Source organism: Ammodytes marinus, assembly GCF_949987685.1.
Source record: "Ammodytes marinus genome assembly, chromosome: 19".
Taxonomy (NCBI): Eukaryota; Metazoa; Chordata; class Actinopteri; order Uranoscopiformes; family Ammodytidae; genus Ammodytes; species Ammodytes marinus.
Genome location: NC_137223.1, coordinates 6,682,783 through 6,701,672, shown reverse-complemented (window position 1 = coordinate 6,701,672; position 18,890 = coordinate 6,682,783). Strand labels below are relative to the sequence as shown.

General features: G+C 43.3%; 1 protein-coding gene across 3 annotated transcripts in view; it reads left to right on the top strand.

The window, feature by feature from the left end:
* Positions 1 to 18,890, top strand: part of utrn (utrophin) — a 183,038-nt gene that overhangs the window by 60,795 nt on the left and 103,353 nt on the right. For all 3 annotated transcript variants that reach the window (XM_080047942.1, XM_080047940.1, XM_080047941.1), the window contains exons 47-55: positions 283 to 432; positions 550 to 702; positions 798 to 899; positions 1,672 to 1,792; positions 2,217 to 2,434; positions 2,586 to 2,703; positions 2,903 to 3,108; positions 5,015 to 5,169; positions 5,617 to 5,806. In XM_080047942.1, coding sequence (XP_079904068.1) covers positions 283 to 432; positions 550 to 702; positions 798 to 899; positions 1,672 to 1,792; positions 2,217 to 2,434; positions 2,586 to 2,703; positions 2,903 to 3,108; positions 5,015 to 5,169; positions 5,617 to 5,806 — 1,413 coding nt within the window. The remainder of the gene's footprint in view (positions 1 to 282; positions 433 to 549; positions 703 to 797; positions 900 to 1,671; positions 1,793 to 2,216; positions 2,435 to 2,585; positions 2,704 to 2,902; positions 3,109 to 5,014; positions 5,170 to 5,616; positions 5,807 to 18,890) is intronic.

Sequence of the window (18,890 nt, the reverse complement as noted above, 5' to 3'; positions counted from 1 at the left end):
CGTCTTGTTTAGAGCAATTCATTTTTTTTGAAGGGATGACAATCACTCAATGTTTATGTCTTCTTTTCCTTCCTCCTGACAACCACCTCAGCCAGACTCACAATGGGAAAAGCACAATGAATGATACATATGTATGAGGCTACATGGAACAACTCTGTGTTTAACTGCTGTACCTTCACTTTATTCTTAATTCCCATTTGCCTTTTTTACTTTCATTTGTTAATACATCACCAAATCAATCAATCCCTGTGGAATTAAGGGTCAGTTCTTTTTTCCTCACAGGCCCTTGCAGAGGAAATGGATTCAAATAACGAACGTCTCGGATGGCTTAACAAGCACGCCCCTCAGATCCTCGCCAGTCCAAGTGTGAACCCTCAGAGCAGAGACCTGCATGTTGGCAAACTGAGAGCCATTAACCTCAACTGGAGCAAGGTGAGCGTAACATAGATCGATTAGTTTATCACTCCGTCACAATATTTCCTGTCCTCCCAATTGTCTTTATGTCTCTCCTTCCACTCCTTTATTTTCTAATCCCTTTTTCCTATGCAGGTGACCAACGAGTTGTTGGAAAAAGTGGGGGAGGTGGAGGTCAACCTGCAGAGCCATGGCCAGTTCCAGGACAGGATGAACAGACTCACTGACTGGGTGGTGGTCACGCACCAGACCATCATAACGCGAGGACTCAACCCCGGCCAAGCACAGGTACAACGTCTGAATACGTCACAGAAAAACAACAACACGCCCACCTTTTCACAGACACAGCTGTGGCACCTTATATGGGTTCTTACATGTTTTAGGCTCTGGAGATGTCCATGAAGGACCGGAAGAAGGACCTGGAGGACCTTTTGGCTCACTCTATAGAGCTACAGAGACGACAGCAGCTGTCGCCTCATGAAAAGGTAATCATGCTAATCATCGCATATACATATACCATATTGCACCATTTTAAAGGTGGAGTCAGCGATTGTGGAGAGAGCTTGATGTCAAAATCACTTTTTGTCATTGAACATCTCCTCACAATCCACTACCTATCAGTATGGTTTGTGTGCTGAAATATATATGTGGTTAATACAGAGTCTAAGCTCTGTAAATGAGTATGTAAACAAAGGGGGCCTAGGCTTTGTATTAAAACGGGCTCTTTTTTATAAGCGCACACACAGTACGGACAGGTAGCGGGCTATGAGGAGATACTCAGACTTTAACAACAAACTTTCTCCAGAATTGCTGACTCCAGCTTTAGAGCACCACAACCTTAGCAACCCGGGCAACCGTGGCTCAGGTGGTTAAGCGGGTTGGCCAATTATCCAAGGGTTGGCGGTTCGATCCCCGCTCTGCCACCAGTGTCATGGTTGTTGTGTCCTTGGGCAAGACACTTCACCCACCTTGCCTCGTGTGAATGTGTATGACTGCTGTATGTTTGAGGTGGTGGTCGGAGGGGCCGTAGGCGCTGAATGGCAGCCACGCTTCCGTCAGTCTGCCCCAGGGCAGCTGTGGCTACTATGGTAGTTTACCACCACCAGTATGACTCTGTGTGAATGAATGGAACCTGGAACCCTGTAAAGCGTCTTTGAGTGCCTTGAAAAGCGCTATATAAATCCAATCCATCAGTAGCTCGCTTGGTTTTGTTATCCATAATTTATTAAAGATAACAACGTGTTGCATGTTTTACAGATTAAGGTTGAGGAGCTAGCAGCTGATTGGAAAGATCTGGACGGTCGACTGAGGGAATCTCTCCAGCCACCCATCTCTCCATGGATGCAGCACCAGCAAGTCGTCCAGTACCAGCAGCTTGGTAAAGACATCTAGGAACGCACTCATTTACAAGTCACGATGTCTCTCATTTCTGTATCACTAGCGCCATCTTCATTGTACATCAATAGTGTCGGAATGAATATACAGCAAATATATTGAACATGTACTTGTATTGGAGGTTATAAGTACTTATAATACTTACAGTGTCAAAAGAACCAGAACATTGCCCGCCACATCTAAACTGAATTTCTGTAAAGTTTATGAAAGTTATATGCCTAACTTTTCTGATGATTATTATCATGCAACTAACACCCCATATTAAAGAGTTAGAAGGATTTTGTGGATGTGGGTTTACAGGGGCTTTAACATATATAATGTCCATCGCATCATTTTACCTTTCAAAGAAAGTCCATAGGTCAACATTACTTACCTTGACTTACCCGCATTTTGTTGGCCCCTCCCAGTGTCGCCTGTCCCCTCAGCTGTGCAGATGGCCAGCCTGATGAGTGAGGACCCCCACCACCAAACCCCACACACACCGGACAATGTGGCGCCCACCGACCTCAACGAAACGGCCACAGAGCTGGCAGACTGGCTCCTCCTCATCACGCAGATGCTCAAGTCTAACATTGTCACTGTGGGAGACACGGAGGAGATCAGGACCACTATGGGACGTCTTCAGGTGAGAAATGGGAGAGAAGTTGTGGATCAACACTTTATAATCGAATAGAACACGTTTTGTTGTAAAAATGTAATTGCTAAATTCAATCCTACGAGCTATAAACTGATGTCTGACTGTGTGTCTGTGTCTTGTTGTGCTCCCGTCCTGGCAGGTGACAAAGAGTGACCTGGAACAGCGTCACCCCCAGCTCGAGGACATCTTCACCCTGGCGCAGAACATCAAAAACAAGACCTCCAATCTGGACGTTCGCACATCCATTACCGAGAAACGTATGTACAAAGCTGGATGATCACACTAGAAAGCCAAAAAAACAACAACGTAACAACGTATTTATTTCCCCTTAGTATTTAAAATAATGTGCCTGTTTTTGGATTGTTTTTTATCGAACAGCACTTGTATTAACAATGTCTTGTTGTAAATCATCATCATTACTTGTTTTCCCTCTCTACCTGTTCTCTATCTCTCTAGTGGAGCGGGTACGCAGCCAGTGGGACAGCACTCAGCATGGCGTGGAGGCGCGGCTCCAGCAGCTGGACAACATGATTGGCCACAGCAACCAGTGGGAGGATCAGAGGAAGGAGGTGAACGCTATGATTGGACACCACGAAGGACGATTCCACAACCTTCTTCAGCAGTCCAGAGATCCCCTGACTAAACAGCTTGCTGACACCAAGGTTAGGGGAAAAGTTTTCGCTGCTAAACTTCTCCTCCCTGTCCTCTGGGTGTCTAGTTCCCAATTCTTCCCGAGTTCATTTACTGTTATTCTGTATCCTTGTCCTTACGGAAGACAAGAAATGCACTCCAGGGACTTTGTCTGCTCACCTTGCTAATTGAGAGAGAAGAATCTCAGGCCAAACCAAACGCTATTTTATAAAGTATGAGAGGTCTTTCACACAGCTGTTTAAGTCATTACAAAGTGAGAAACAGTAAATCACTTCTCTGCAGTTTCACTTTGGGCCTTAATAACACTCGCACACCCACATCATCCATCATTTTAATTTGAGATGATGACTCGGGCCGAGAGTAACTGGACACACATTCTGCTTCTGACACATTACAGGAAGCAAACACTAGAGGGCAACTGAGTTTAACAGAATCCAGCAGGTTTCACAGCTTTCTCCTCCTGCTTTGTGTTGTTCTGTAAAGATGAGTAATTGTCTATTAAAAATGGTTTGGTGTACCTTTTTGGATAGAATAATAGGTGCCTTGGGGGTCATATATGGATGACTTATTTGCTAATGCTAAATTGCAAATAATAATCTGGCCTCATGAATAACAGCTGGGTCTTATGTAACTTGCTTGATTAAGTAGAGGTTGCATTAACAATGTCAGCTGGCTGAGCAGGAGAATATTACATGTTGGTGTTTAAGTGCCTGTGTTAGTTTTTAATTAGATTTTTAAGTTTAGACAATAGGTCATTATTATTTTTGCATAGCTATTTGTTTAGCTCAAGCATATACGAACCTTAACAATATATAAAAAGCAGAGCAGTGCAAATAAATTATATCTATAAAAACAGTGTCCTTCAAAATGACACACAATGGTTGAGTCATATCCGTCACATTTTCGGTGTCATGATGATCCTAACGGCCCCCGCACACATCCTACCTCTACTGCGCGTCTACCTCGCGTCTGCGTCTGACTTTTTGTCACAGTGACTGTGAAATCAACGTAGAGCGAGCACACATCCAACCTCAGACGCACTGCTGAGGCGCGTCGGAGGCACGTCTGCAGCGACGCTCCCCTTCACCTCAGGAGGCTCGCCTATTTTTTTTCTGAGAGCAGCGCGTCTCTCTCGCGTCTCTGTGCTTTAACTGATAGAGAAATACTCTGCTGACAGTCATACCAGCAGCATTCACTCTAGTTACACGTTTACCCGGTGTGTTTATTTCAAAATAAAACATCCCTCAGTCGTATACGCGAATAATCCCTTTATTTCACGATTTAATTGTGCAATCAAAATCCGAGGGATTTAAAACCTAATTTTCAATTAGTTCTGGCATTTCATTTTTGGATAAATGACATATAGAGATCCAATATAGTGAAGAAATAAAAAAGATCATGATGAGCGCAACAGTTTTCCGTTGCTCTATCTGTGTCTACGGCCTTCTTCTTCACCGACCACACACCCCTCTCTCTCTCCCGTATAAATCAGTAAAGTGATTTTTGAAATACTCTGCTGAGAGTCATATTGACTTCATACTGGCAGCTTTCGCTGTAGTTTCACCATTTCCTGGTGTGTCCCCTTCAAAATAAAACTTCCAACAAGCGAAAATATGGCAAAAAAAAAGAAAAAAAATGGCAATGGGGCGCACGGATTACTGTCCAGACTCAATATAAATCATATGCATCATAGATGACATGAAAGAACTTTATTTTTAATGGGAATTATCTATGAAAACTCTATGTAGAAAGATAGGGCTTTTAGAAGCAGCGCTGCAGCAGCAGCAGCTGCTGAGACGTTGCATGTGTGTCCGAGAAAAGTCCGAGAGAGGCAGCAGTAAGGTAACGCGACGCGCTCCAGAGGTAGACGCAGGATGTGTGTGGAGGCCGTAATGCTCTGCGTTGATCGCTTTACAGGCGTTCCACCAAGACCTGGGCCGAGGCCAAGCTACCGTTGTGGCCTTCAACGAGCTGTCCAATCATCTTCTGCGGGAGTACTCTACTGACGACACCCGGAGGATCAAAGAGGTCACAGATACACACAACGCCGCCTGGAACAGCATCAACAATAGGTGAACACAAACTCACGTGTTTGCCTCTACATTTGAATGTGTCACATGGGAGGCTGTATTTTAGCGTGAACTAACTGCTTCAGTAGTTAGACTCATGATTGACTCATGAAGATGGAGTCAGCGATCCTGGAGAATGTTTGTTGTAAAAATCACTTGTCAGTAAAATCAGTACATTTCCCCACAATCCACTACCTGTACATACTGTTTGTGCTGAAAAAAAATCTAGTGTTAATAGCCTAGGCTAAGTAAACGAGCATGTTGCTAGCTACAGATGACCCCCTTTGTTTACATACCAGTGTAAAGAGCCTAGGCTGTGTACAGTATTAATACTATATTCGCAGATTTTGACAAAAAGTGATTTGCTCAACATTTGTTCCAGAATCGCTGACTCCATAGTCATGCGTTTTGTATAGTCCCTGTATCTTAATCATAGTTATTGATTGGCAGGGCGGGTGACCGTCACGCCCAGCTGGACAGTGAACTGAAGGGCCTGCAGATGTCTCTCAGGGAGCTGGAGTCTTTCCTCAAATGGCTCCAGGAGGCCGAGACGACAGTCAACGTTTTGGCCGACGCCTCCCAGAGGGAAGACCTGTCGCAGGACTCCGCCCATGTCAAGGAACTCAGGCGGCAACTGGAGGTAAGGCAGTAATCAGAACAGAAAGTGTGTGTGTGTGGAATCTATGCACAGGTGATAGCCTATTATCTCTGTGTCATCCTTCATTAACGAATCCTTCACCAGTGGAACTGAGGCAGGGCAGGGGTGGGTGTGTGTGTGTGTGGGTGCATCCGTGTGTAAGATGCTGCATAAGGTGTGTAAATGGGAGGGCACCCAGAGGGCGGGTAAGTGCTTGTATGCATTGAGTGTGGCTCATTGATCCTCTTGTCCTTTTTGCTGCTTAGAAATTCTGTGTGTGTGACAGTGTGTGAGGGTGTTTGCGCTTCCTCTCACTTGCTTGTCATTTACCCAGACCTTCCCAGAGGGATGGGTTGACACACATCGCCTTATGCTTTATGTAACATTTAAATCCCAAAATCACTTCATCCCTTCGCCATCTTAACAGATAAAACCGGTAGTAATCTTTTTTTTTTTTTTAACATTTCTTTTTTAATGCTGATGCAGTCAGTCTTGTCCTAAACTCTTTTGGATCGTTCACTGAGAAGCTTTCATTTGCTCTATCTCTTTTTTCAGCAATGGTTCATGATTTGATGGGCTTCCGGCTGCTCTTTGAATCCAGTCCTTTGTCCCTGAGAAAATGCTGCAATGTCGTACATTCAGAACCAAACGCACCGGTCCAATAATAATATTCTTGGTCTCATTGTCATGAATGCCACAGTGCTATAACTCAAAATTCCGGTGCCCAATTATTTAAAGCAGGCCAAGGTTATAGAGAAAAATGACACGGAATGACTGCATGAATGGCTGCAAAGTATTTTAGAAGATTCATTTACTGGGTGTGGACGTGACAATGAGAGAGACTACTGCATCTCATTGTTGAGGCCAGGCAGGATTTGGTCTTTGGTTTAATACGATTCAGATCGCTAGTAAATCCTTTCAGTATTTTAAAGGACACATACTGTATACAACTACTGCACTTTATTCTTCAAAAATGTCAACTGTCTGGTATATGTAGTAAAAAGATGAGTGAAGGAATTCATTATTGAAAGGAATTGCGTATCAGTCAAAGGCTAATATCTTGCTTTACTGGAATCTTATTGAATTGTTTATTGCCTACTTTTATCTTCTTCTTTTCTCCATCTCTGTCTCAGTTGGTGTGGAGATTGATGGCCAGCTATTGGGCCTAGAAAGTGGGATAATGAAACATTGTTCCTTAGAGAGCGTGTACTGACATAGTTATCTACTTAACTCTTTCATTAACTCACAATGCAATGACTCTTCTGCCTCTGTTGCGTGTCCTATCACAATTTTTGGCCACATGGCCGTTGTCATTCTCACTGCTGTTTTCATAAAACGTCCACAGTCAATGAGTTGTGAGTCAAACACCTGTATCTTGGTGTTGAGATAATTGATACCTTACTGTGAGTTACGGAAACTGGAGCTTAAAGACCAATTGGGACTCATAAAGGAACAAGGGACAAGATTGTACGTTTAATTTGTGAAAAGATTAAACAAATAACTCACACCGTGTTAAATAGGGGAGCTTTTGGAGTTGTTGACAGGTTTAGCAATAATGGCATCAAGCATCAATGTACTTTCATGAAGCTGAACATGTATGTGCTTGTCTGTGACCATTAGAGTTGTGTGTGTGTGTGTGTGTGTGTGTGTGTGTGTGTGTGTGTGTGTGTGTGGACCATACTGTAGCATTGTGAGCAGCAGAGACATAAATGCCTCCCCCAACCTTTTAGTTGAGAGCTGCCTGGTACTGTCAGTGCCATTAGTAGTAAGCCAACAACACACCCACTCTCCCAGAGTGGATAGATACTCTGTGGAATAACTGAAATGGACGCTGTACTCAGATAAACCTTGACTAAACAGATCTCTTCAGTAAGCTCATAATGATCCCATCTCTTAGTGACTGTGTGTGTGTGTGTGTGTGTGTGTGTATATTTGTGCATCAACCCCTCTGTGAATGATGATTACTCTAGCTGGCTGTGTAGGTAAGCTGCATGTTGGTTTAAAGGAATTTGTTTGCGTTTGTTTCTCGTCTCTGCCTCGGAGTCTCCCCTCATCTGTACAGAGAGACACGGCGAGCAGGGACTGAGTGCTGTAATGCATCCTGTTGTGAGCACCACACAGAGTGCACCATTGGTGTATGTGTGTCAGCCTGTGCTCATTTGAAATGTATGAGTCACAGTTACGGGGGAGCCTAACAACGTCGGTGTGAAGCGTGCCTGCTGCTCTTGGGCCATGTAGAGGTTTTCATCATCACTTTAAATAAATGCCTCTTGTCTTGCGGAAGGAAGAAACATTTTTATTTTTTTAGCAGCACTTCAAATAAAAGTCAACAGAGGGTCATGGGCAACATGAATAGCTTGAAAATGCCCACCTGTGTGTAATACTGTGTGACCAGTGGCTCTTCAGAAGCCTTTTATGATAATCTGTGTTGATAGAGGACCTACCTCTGCTTTTCCGTGACTCTCTTTTTCTTGTTCTGGCTTTCATCACTCCGCCACTTTCGGGCATCCAACAAATCCATTCTCCAAAGACCTAGCTGTTCTCTGCATCGATAAAAGATGCTTAAAAGCCTTTTTATCTTCTCTTGACCTTTTCCTCCCACCATCTCTTCCCCTGCGCACCTTTGCTCCCACTTTTCTACTTTTCGTTGTGTTTTATCTCTGCCTTTGAGCACCGTTGAGCACTCCAGCTTTTTGTCTCCATTAGTCTTTTGAAAGCTTGCATTTTGGCGACACAAACATAACAAATAACACACACACACACACACACACACACACACACACACACACACACACACACACACACACACACACACACACACACTAGAAATCCAATAAATATGTGGAGCTGTTGTTGTCATCCACTGCTCAATTGTACTTTTCCTATTTTAATGATATCCTCAGGGTTTCTCAACATGGAAAACCATCGGTCTCCTGGATTGTTAAATACTCCTGTTGATTGTATTTTCTAACCATCAGTTTATACATTTACCTATAATATATATACCTTTAGTTTGACATTTTATTAATTGTTCTGTTTGGTCTTTTTATGACATAGTAGAGAGAAAATATGGAATGCAGAGAAAGTGTTACTGACCAAAAGCAACAAAAGTCTCAAGATCCATTTAATTTGTTTTGTTGCTTTCATACTGATAAAAGCATTCTTCGACAGATTAATTTTGTTAAGTTGTCCTTGAGAGGGCTCAGGTGCCTTAGACAACCACAGGCATTGCAAACTCTATTTGCCAGGGAAGACGGTGAGATGCAAATGAAAGCTTCAGATAAAGATTGCAAGTGGAATTTGACTGGAATTTTTCAAGCCCCTGTTTCTATGGTTTGCTGCTTGAATAAAAAAGAAAAATGAGTTTTCTTCTGCCAGTTTGGTAAAACGACGGGCTTTAAACACTACGATACCCATGAGCCTCAGCTGCCATTGCTACGGAGAACAGGTCAGTCAGTTGTGTGAATCACAGCTGTACCTGCAATTAAAAAACTGCTGTGCTGTTGCAATTGGGAATTTGCTAAATTCATCTAAAAAAAATGTACCCTTTATATGAAAGTCAACTGATTAACCCTGTAGTATTAAAACACATGGACAGTCTAATCTCTGGTGTTAGCCCTGCATACGTTGCAGGCATAGCAGGAATTTAAGTTATTTACCAAAATGCTCCTTGTTTTATTTCAGCACGTCTTTTGGGCACATAGACTTGTATTACTGACTTTTATGAAAGGATCAGCTATTTATGAATACAGTTACTCAGCTTTTGTACCCATGATTCAACCAGGTGAGTTTCATATCCATCCAAGCCGTGGAAATGCTCCAAGCTGTCAGTCACTGCCAAGGCAGAAAATGAATGGGACGTTTGCCTCCAGGAACCCTGGACGGCCAAAATTACTCCTCCTTTGCATCTCATTCTTCTTGCTCAGTCCCCTGCTCTCACTCCTCCTCTCCCTCTTCTCGCTCTCCCTCTTTGCCTGTCTCACGCTCATTGATCTGTTTGTTGCCTTGCTTAATGTCTTGCTCCATTCAAGGCTGAGGCAGTGAATGCCGTCCCTTACAATCCTTTTCATCCGTCCCTCTCCTTTTCTTCTCCTCTCTCTCTCTCTCTCTCTCTCTCCCTCCCTCTCTCCTCGCTCTGTGTTTCTCTGTGTGTTTCTCGCTCTCTCTGTGTGTTTCTCTCATTTCGTCTCTTTCTCTCTCCGGATCAGTGGCAGTAAAAAGTGAACCGCGTACGTCCGGCTTCTCTCTTCAGTCCAGTGCAACTCGTGCCTTGCTCTCTTCTTTCCTCCCTGCTTTCGGCCACTTTCCACTCTTCTTTCCCTGTCTCTTTTTGTCCTCCCCCTTTCTCTTCTTCTTTCTCTTTATGTATTCTTTTTTCTTTCTCACTCATCTCTGACTCTGCGCGGTGCCGTCACAAGTGATTTGTTTGATTCTCATCTGGCTCTGCGGTCGGGGTTGCGCGTGTAAATGTCCGCGTGGAGGAGAAAGTGAGTGTCTCATCTTGTCCTACTCGCCTGCATCATTGTTTGAGTGTGTGTGTGTTTGTGTGTGCATGCCGAGAGCTGTGCGAGAGTGTTTATAAAGAGAGAGCTGACTGAGGCTGCACTCACTCTGTTTCTGTCTATGTGTGTGTGTGTGTGTGTGTGACAAAACACAGGGGCATGCTGAGTTAAGTACGCTCGCGAGTGTGTGCGTGTTTTATTTTTTTTCTCTCTTGTGTGTGCATGTGTGGTGTGTGTGTTTGTGAGCATCACGTCAGCTTGGCTGGGGTCTCGTCGGCTGGCTAGGGAGAGGGAGAGGGAGAGGGAGAACAATATGAGCGGGGTAGGGCAGTGCTAGCATGCGGACCAGGAGCAGGCTGCTGCAGACTTGTAGCAGTCTTAAGATGATGGCCATGGTCCGGACCTCCCTCCAGAAAGTGGTGGTCTTCCTACACAGGCTCCAGAGGATGGCCATCTCCTCGCCGCGCTACCAGAAACTCTGCAAGGTATGTGGGCTCGAGTAGAGAGAGAGAGCAGGCTGGAGTATGGAGAGTTTCTCATTTAGTTTTGCCCTTTCTTTTACTTTACTAAATTAGATGGCAATTTGTTTTAAACTTCTACTTTTTTTTATTTTTATGATTTGTCTTTTCTATCCAAACTTTCACGATTTTGCATGTTTTCGAGGGAGCTTGACGCTTTTGAGAATTGGACCTTTTACCATTGTAAAGGCTGTTTGTGTTTGTGTATCAGCAGAGAGACGCAAAGTTTTTGCTGGGTTTGTGTAGATTTGTCAATATAAAAATGACCTTTTGTATGAAAAATAAACAAGGAGTGGCTCACAAAGTAGTCTATTTCTGCCTCATATATTGTTTCTTCTCAATTTTAGTTTTTCTTTATACATAGGTCATTCATCTGTTTCAGACAATGTTGTTTTTTGGGACTCTGTCACCTCCACAGTATTGCTGTTTTAAATATATACCTCTGAATAACAAATAATGATTCCAGCTGTGAATCCCTGTGTGTACGCTTTATATTTCTGTCTGCATACTGTTCGTTTTGAAGTGAGATTGGCTTTATAGTGACGCCAGGCGTAAACAAACCAACAAGGCAGAGAAGAGTATGTGTTGTGATGTATTTTTGTGAGAGGCATCCTGACAGTATATCTTGTGTTGGTGAAGTGGATGGGTCGTGAGGCTATGGGATTCTCTGTGGTCAAAGAAAGGACAAGAGTCTTTCCTCTGAACCATTAAGTCTCTTAATTGCAGTTGTAAACTCACTTTGTTATGAAGTCATATACATGCTAAAATGACACGCAGCTGGACACACACATTCATTTGAAAGGAGTTTAATGGACTGTGCTTCTGGATGTTAATGGAAAAACAAAGTCTGTTGCATCACTTTGTAAGCTGCTACAGCCTGTCAGCTTCTATTGATTTCACCTTAGAGGAAACGACCAGCGGTGTGTGGTGGACCTGGTGTCATTTTGTACTACTGTTGATCATTATTGAGCGATGGCTCTCTCTCGTGCTCCACAACATTGACGGACTCTCAGTCAGAGGGCAGAGGAGGCCAGCTGTTGAGACTGGACAGTGAGAGACAAATGCATCAGACCAGTTACTGATTGCTTGCCAGCTTCAATCCTGTCTCAACGAACATGTGGTGGTTGGACTTAATCCATTCCTAATCTATAAATCCATCACTCTTTTAGTGCTCTGGCCTATTTTGTACTGCGTGTGTTGGGTTGTTTGTCAGTGTTTCTTTGTATTTTTGCCAAAGCGTGTCGTGGGTAAAGTCATATACTGTTTTCTATTTTTTTTATACAGATATCACTTACCCTCTGTAGCCTCTTAAGAAAATGTAAATGCGTCATAAGAAATGGCGTGCAAGATAATGTCCACAAATGTTACTGCAGTTTAAAAAAAAAAAATCTTGTTTAATTATGTGCAAGTGCAATCAGATCCTTCCCACAGGTCTACATGTGTAAAGCATCTGCGGAATCAGCACTTGCCCTTTATTTCATTGTAAACTTACTCCAGAGCTGGATGCTCTTTCTGCTCGGTGCATCGCCCTTAGAGGCCAGTCCTTCCTGGTTCGTGTCCCTACCGGTGGGAGGCATCAGTCATTCCACACTCGATTACCCTCCCCTGGGTCGCATCAGTCATTCCAGCTTCGTTTGGCCTTCCCTTGGGGGAATCAGTAATGCCGGGCTTGTCCTGCCTCCGTGGGGTGCTCTCACTGGCTGCCAGCCTGGAACAGTGACTTTTCCATGATGGATTTGCTCGAGGCTCAACCTCTGGGGTCTGGCCATTCTTTCTGTTTCAGGACAGTCCTAAACCAGGCCACCTGGCTATTGTCTGCTTTGGGAGTATGCGTTTTTAAATATACGAGTGCCCTTCCTTTAAGCGCGTTTAATACGTTTATTATTATTCATTGTCCTGGTAAACATGCTTAACTAATACTTTACTGTAACTGAAAAACATATGAATAATATTCTGCTGAGCTGAATGACCAAGTACATTTTTTTCTTGTCATCATGCTCTCACATAAAGGCTGTATATTACAAGCATGCTGTATTTTACTCTTGGCAGTCCTATTAAGCTGCAAAGCCAAGCTTATCATTTTCAACATATTGACCTCCATCATATGGGTCCTCACTATGTCTTAACAGTGGCAGGGTAGAGCAGGGGGACGTCCTGAATAATAGGAAGTTTATAAGATCTACTGAGTCATAACCTTCTTTTGGCCTTTTTCTGGTAACCAGGCTTTGCTGGTAGCTTTTGGGTGTATGCCTTTTTTGTGCCGTTTTTAGAATTGCATTTTTGTTTTGGTGCGTAAATAGTTTTTTTCTCCCACTTTTCCAATTCAAAGCAATAATGTTTAATCAGGTGAGGTTGTATATTGTACATGAGAAGTTCGCTGGCAAAGAGTACTTCTGAGTAGCATGCCTGGTTTAGTTTATACTGGGACACTCAGAAAGACCCGACAGCTCATTCTATCTGCTCACTTTTGCTCTCCTCTGTCTCTCTGTGTGTAATCACTAGCTGAGAATTGGCTGAAGGGCCCACCTCTCTCCTGAGGAGTGTCCTCCTACTCTCATTACTGTGGCATTGGCTACGACTGTGTGTGTGTGTGCAGCCAAAACCCACGTTGGAAACAGCCCTAAAGCGTAGACAGTGTGGAGTTATGCCTTGTCTTCCCTGTTGTTTGTCTGGCAAATTCTTTGGCCATGTGCTCCACAGTCCTTCTACCTTTGCTTGCGGCCCACTGCTACCCCAATGACAGGTGACTCGGGCATGGGCATAGAGCCCAGCTGTCTGACCTCCCCGTCCTTGAGCTCCACCGGGGTCCTCTAGGTTATTAGCAAGTGTTAGCATTATCACTAGGAGCCTTAGATGTAGGGCATACACCCCCCTTCGGTAACCTGGCTTACAGTCAAATGACAGATATTATTCTTTCACGCATGCTTAGACACATTTAGTTTAAAGAGACACATGCCCACAATATATTCTGTTCTCTCAAACACTGAGACATAGACACCGACTTACTCCGCAGCTAGCCTAAGTGATGAGTCACAGTCTGGAGAATTATGCGCGAACAGATTCATAAATATAGATCATTTAAATTCATCAGGATGGTATTGGGAGAGAGCAGGGACAATACAAGAAAAATGAAGATTGGGATTCTGCCCCCAATCAACATTACATGTAAATCACTGCAGATAGACTTCTATTGGCAGTAGTTGTGATTTCAAATAGCGTTTAAATCACTGATACAACCCAGAGTTAAGACGCACTCCTGTTCTAAATCCCCGTTACTGCAGCAAGTGGCCGTTCGATTAGGAGGAGATGAGGCGAAATAGGCCATGCGACTGACAAATGCCTTCCTGGGATGAGGTGAAATATGCAACGAGCTAAAAGATGTATTATTAGATGCAAATAAAGATGGAGAGAAAGTCCTTCAACTTTTCGGCTTCTCCATCTTTGCACTTTGTATCTCTCTACATCATCCACATCCAGCGAGTCCATTTATTGAGCCAGTAATGCTCGTTTGTGTTTTTGTGCACAATATCGATGGATTCGGTGAGCGCACTTCCATTACTGGCTTTCAGGCAAGTCCCAACAACAAGTTAAACCTGCTAATGTCTTTTGTGGTTTCTCATCAGATAAACTTATGGTGCAGGAAAGCATTATCACCCTCTCAAAATGGGATGGTGGGGGTAAACAACAAGTTTGTAGCTTTGAAAAAAGAGAGAGAAGGAGGAAGAGACAGAAGCTAGGCCATCCATGGAGAATAACGTGTATTTATCTTTAGAGTGCATTACATTTTGGGCATTTGGTCTTTGATCACAAAGTCATTTTAATTGGTTAGTATATTGCTTTTCTAAGTGTGATGATTCATTATATTTTGGAGAGTGTGACATTTAGGGAAGTATTCAGCTCTTGCCATTAGAGCTGGATTTTTAGCTGAAATGTTGCAGTACTGCTATGACTGGGTTACATTGGTGTGTGCCTTTTTAGTCTTTAGGTGATTAGCTTAGCTTATCGTAGCATAAAGACTGGAAGCAGAGGGAAACAGATAACCTGGCTCAAGCTTTTCCTTATCTGGATAGAGGATTTTACAGAAACAAGTCAAAATCATTTGATAAGTATAAAGATACTATGAAAAATGCATCTCTTAGATCAAGAAATCACTGATCCGAAAAAATCAATTAATGATTATTTTGACACTACAGACACATTTCAGGGAGTCATCCAAAGCTGTACTGGATAAACTTGTTTGTTTTTAGACTCAGCCAGAACTCTCTGACTTACCTGACATATTGAACTACACCACCTTGAAAGCAATACGATATCCTAGCAATGTTGATAAAATGCACAAACCACACAGTGATGCATTCAACTCTATCTCAAGGTTATTGCCATTTTTTTCTCTCTCATTCATGTGACGACAGCCTTGCCCCTAAGCGAAGAATTGCTTTAAAAATATGTTGCAACAATACTGAGAGATTTCTAGAGAATTAACACGGAAAGAGAGGAAAAGGGTTCTAATGACCTGGAGGCAACAAGAGGCAGCGATTTTATTTTTATTTTTTTTACGTCCAGCATCCAGCTTGAAATCTCTCTGACCTTCGAGTTTCGCTCACTTCCCCTTCCCTGACACAGTCGGGGTGTGATCCAGGGGGCGACGTAAGTGGGGGAAATAAGATGAGGGGTGCAATCATTTTTGCTGCTGCTCCTTCTATTCTTGGCCCGACAATCAATCCACAGGGACAAGGCCTGAGCTCCGCACCCCGCCAGCGTCCCACCCTGCCAATATCTATGGTAGGCAAACACAAACTCAGTGCTGACTCACGGTCCATATTGTGTTTTCTCTGTGGGTATGTGAGCGTCTGTACCGCTATGGTGCTGATTGAGGATTACACACCGTAATCTCTCCTCCAAAGACATAGCGGCCCTCACTCAATCAGCGTAACATGCACACTCGTGTACGTGAGCACACACTCACACTCACGCACACACACTCACACTCAAATACTATAAGGACAGAATAATCACCAGAGTAGGTTTTTTACCCAATTATTATTATGCAGAATTTACCCACAAATCATGGTGACATTTCCTCCTCTCAGCCGCTGTCACTTCTCTCCTCATTTCTCCCGCTTTCTCCTTCTGTGTTTTCACCTTGACAGTAACACCCTGTTATGCGTAGTTAATTCTTTAAAAACAAGAAGCACATTTGCAAGAAGATAACTTCTCCTCCTCCTTTTTTGTCTGTGGTTTGGTGTTACATTTCCGTGATGCACTGAGCCGAAATGATTCTCCTCTGTTTTGTGGAAAACGCAAAATTCCTCAAAGCTCTTATTCAGATCCTAGCATATGTCTTTGTTTTGCGAGCATTCTGTTTTTTGAATGTTGGCCTTTCCGTGGAGACGTGCAGTTCATTTGTCAAGGTTCCAACATATAGGATCCTCATACAATCACATGCGAGGCAAAACAAACAACTTAAGCGTTGTATTTTTGCTGAAAAAATATGTAGCCACTCTCTCTCGCTGTACAAGTCTTCCTCATCTTCTATTATCACTCCCTTTAGTACACATTTCCATAATACCACCCCTCAGTAAGCCGGTAAGTTAGCATATGCTCTGGCTCCCATCGTCCTTTTTTCTATTTATTCCATCATCTGCCTTTCGCATGCCACTCCTAAATCATTCATGGTCTCCCTCTTTTCCTCCCATCCTTCTCAAACTGTATGCCCATCTTGTTCCTCAGGTCTTAGACAGATGGCTGACGTTCTTCTTGAGCCCGCCATGATGCAGTGCTTATGAAGCACATCATTACATGCTGCTGAAACATTGATCAAACGCTTTCATCAACACGGCAACATCTAATTATGCAGGGTCCGATCCTCAGAGGACTGGTTTTCCTATCGCTGAACCCACACCCGCTCACGCATCGTATAGATTATCTTGAATAATGCCTTGCTGATCAAAACATTGGAAAGTTAAAAGAGTAGAAGAAGAACAGAAAAAATGATGCTATGTGAGAAGGTACCAGGATGAAGGAAATGGGAGTGTCCATTGGTTAAAGGAGGAGGAGAATGCCCTCGGAGGTAAATATTGTGGGCCGGCAAAAACAAAGAGCAACTGAAAATGTTTTTTTTTGTATTTACCCTCCGCTGTTATATCACAGGGAGATTAAAGAGGAATCGTGCTATATATAGTCTGTAATCTGCAGAAGGTTACGGCGTGCAAGAGGAGTTAGCGTCGAATGCCAGTAGAACTACAACTGAGTTTGATCAGTATGAAGGGCTGTCAGAATCCATGTTCACTGGAATATTGAGCAGAGTTTGTTTTTAAATCACAACTTCGTCCAAATGAGTTCTTGCTGTTGACATGTAGTTTTCTGAGCCGAGCAGCTTTCGGTGAAACTAAAAAAACATGCTCTCCACCAAAAATATCCTTTTCACCCAACGTGGTTATAAGATTATACATGAGACAGCTCTGTCAAATATGGTACTCAAGAAAGTTCTGAGTGGGATCAGAGATGTCAGGAGAGGATCAGTGTGAGAAATGAAAATGTTTGGGGGAAAAAACTGTCCAACAACACCAGCTTTAAATCCTCTTGAGGGGTACCTTCACATTTGGGACCACAGACATCAGAGCTGTTTGACGCAAATTAGATTTACTACAGTGCGGGGGTTCATTGGTTCAGCATATTTCATAGCCATCACCCAAATGTCTGAAAAGAGGGACATTTTCACTCACCACCCTGAAGGAGATGAGTCTGGATTCGCAAAAAAGAAAGCGAGGAGGGTGACTCAAACCACAGGAGAGGAAGAAAAGCATGTCACGACTGAAAAGAAAATGGCTGCCAAATGTGTGTTTCATTTATTTTTAATAGAAAAGGGTGAAGGAAGAGAAATGGAAACATGAAATTGCGGAGGAATAGAAAAAGAAAAAAATAGGCATATTGTGACAAGAATTAGAGGTCATAGGACATGGCGAAATGGTGGAATAAGATGAGAAGAAATGAGAGGAAGCATTGGAGAGTCGAGAGAGGAGCGAAGGAGAGGAGAAAAGATGGTCGATAGAAATCTTAGAAATGGCTTTTTTCCATCTTTGAGGTGTGTAGGGCTTATTTGAGGGTCACTGGAGAGACTATAACACACACAAACACACACACACACACACACACACACACACACACACACACACACACACACACACACACACACACACACACACACACACACACACACACACACACACACACACACACACACACACACACACACACACACTTTCCAGAATTGATCCACATGCTCATTTTCAGGCTAAAGGATATTCTCAGATTGTGACTGGGGTGAAAATTAATTTATTGCTTCAGTACATGAATGACTTCATTTTCACGTATGCGTTGCTTCCCACTGTGGACAATTGAGAAAGACCAACAAAGCCTATTAGACATTTGTCCAGTTTACAGCCGGATGGGTCTTGTTGAATGTCTCCCTCTTTAAGCCTCTGTCACCTCGTCTGTGTGTGTGTGTGTGTGTGTGTGTGTGTGTGTGTGTGTGTGTGTGTGTGTGTGTGTGTGTGTGTGTGTGTATATGTGCCCAGTTCGTGCCCGCTAAATATCATTGGGATTAGCGCCTGGGGCTTAATTAAAAAGCAATTACCTTTCGTCGCTGTGGGCGAGAGTGGTTCGACTAATCTGGTAAATAGTGTGAGGGACCCTTAGCGTGCAACACACACACCTACACGCACACAAATTGTGCAATTGTCTGCAGAGTTAAAGGAGGATTAAAACAATTGTTAATAAATGAAGAGGGGTGGTGGCTGAAAGGGGACTGAAGGGACAGTAGGGACAGATATAATGCATTCCCCTATGCCTCTCATAGCCCATGTGTGTTTATTTATGAGGTTAAGGGGGCAAGTGATAGCCTGGCATTCCCAGACCTGCCACTAGGCGCTGGCAAATTAAATTTGCTGCGCGTGTTGGTCTGGAGACGCTCCGTTGAAGCTTATCAAGACTACCAGAAATCTGGTATAACGTTTCAATTGGTTCTATCTAATATGGGCGCGCCAGAGCCCTTTATATGGTGCTCTG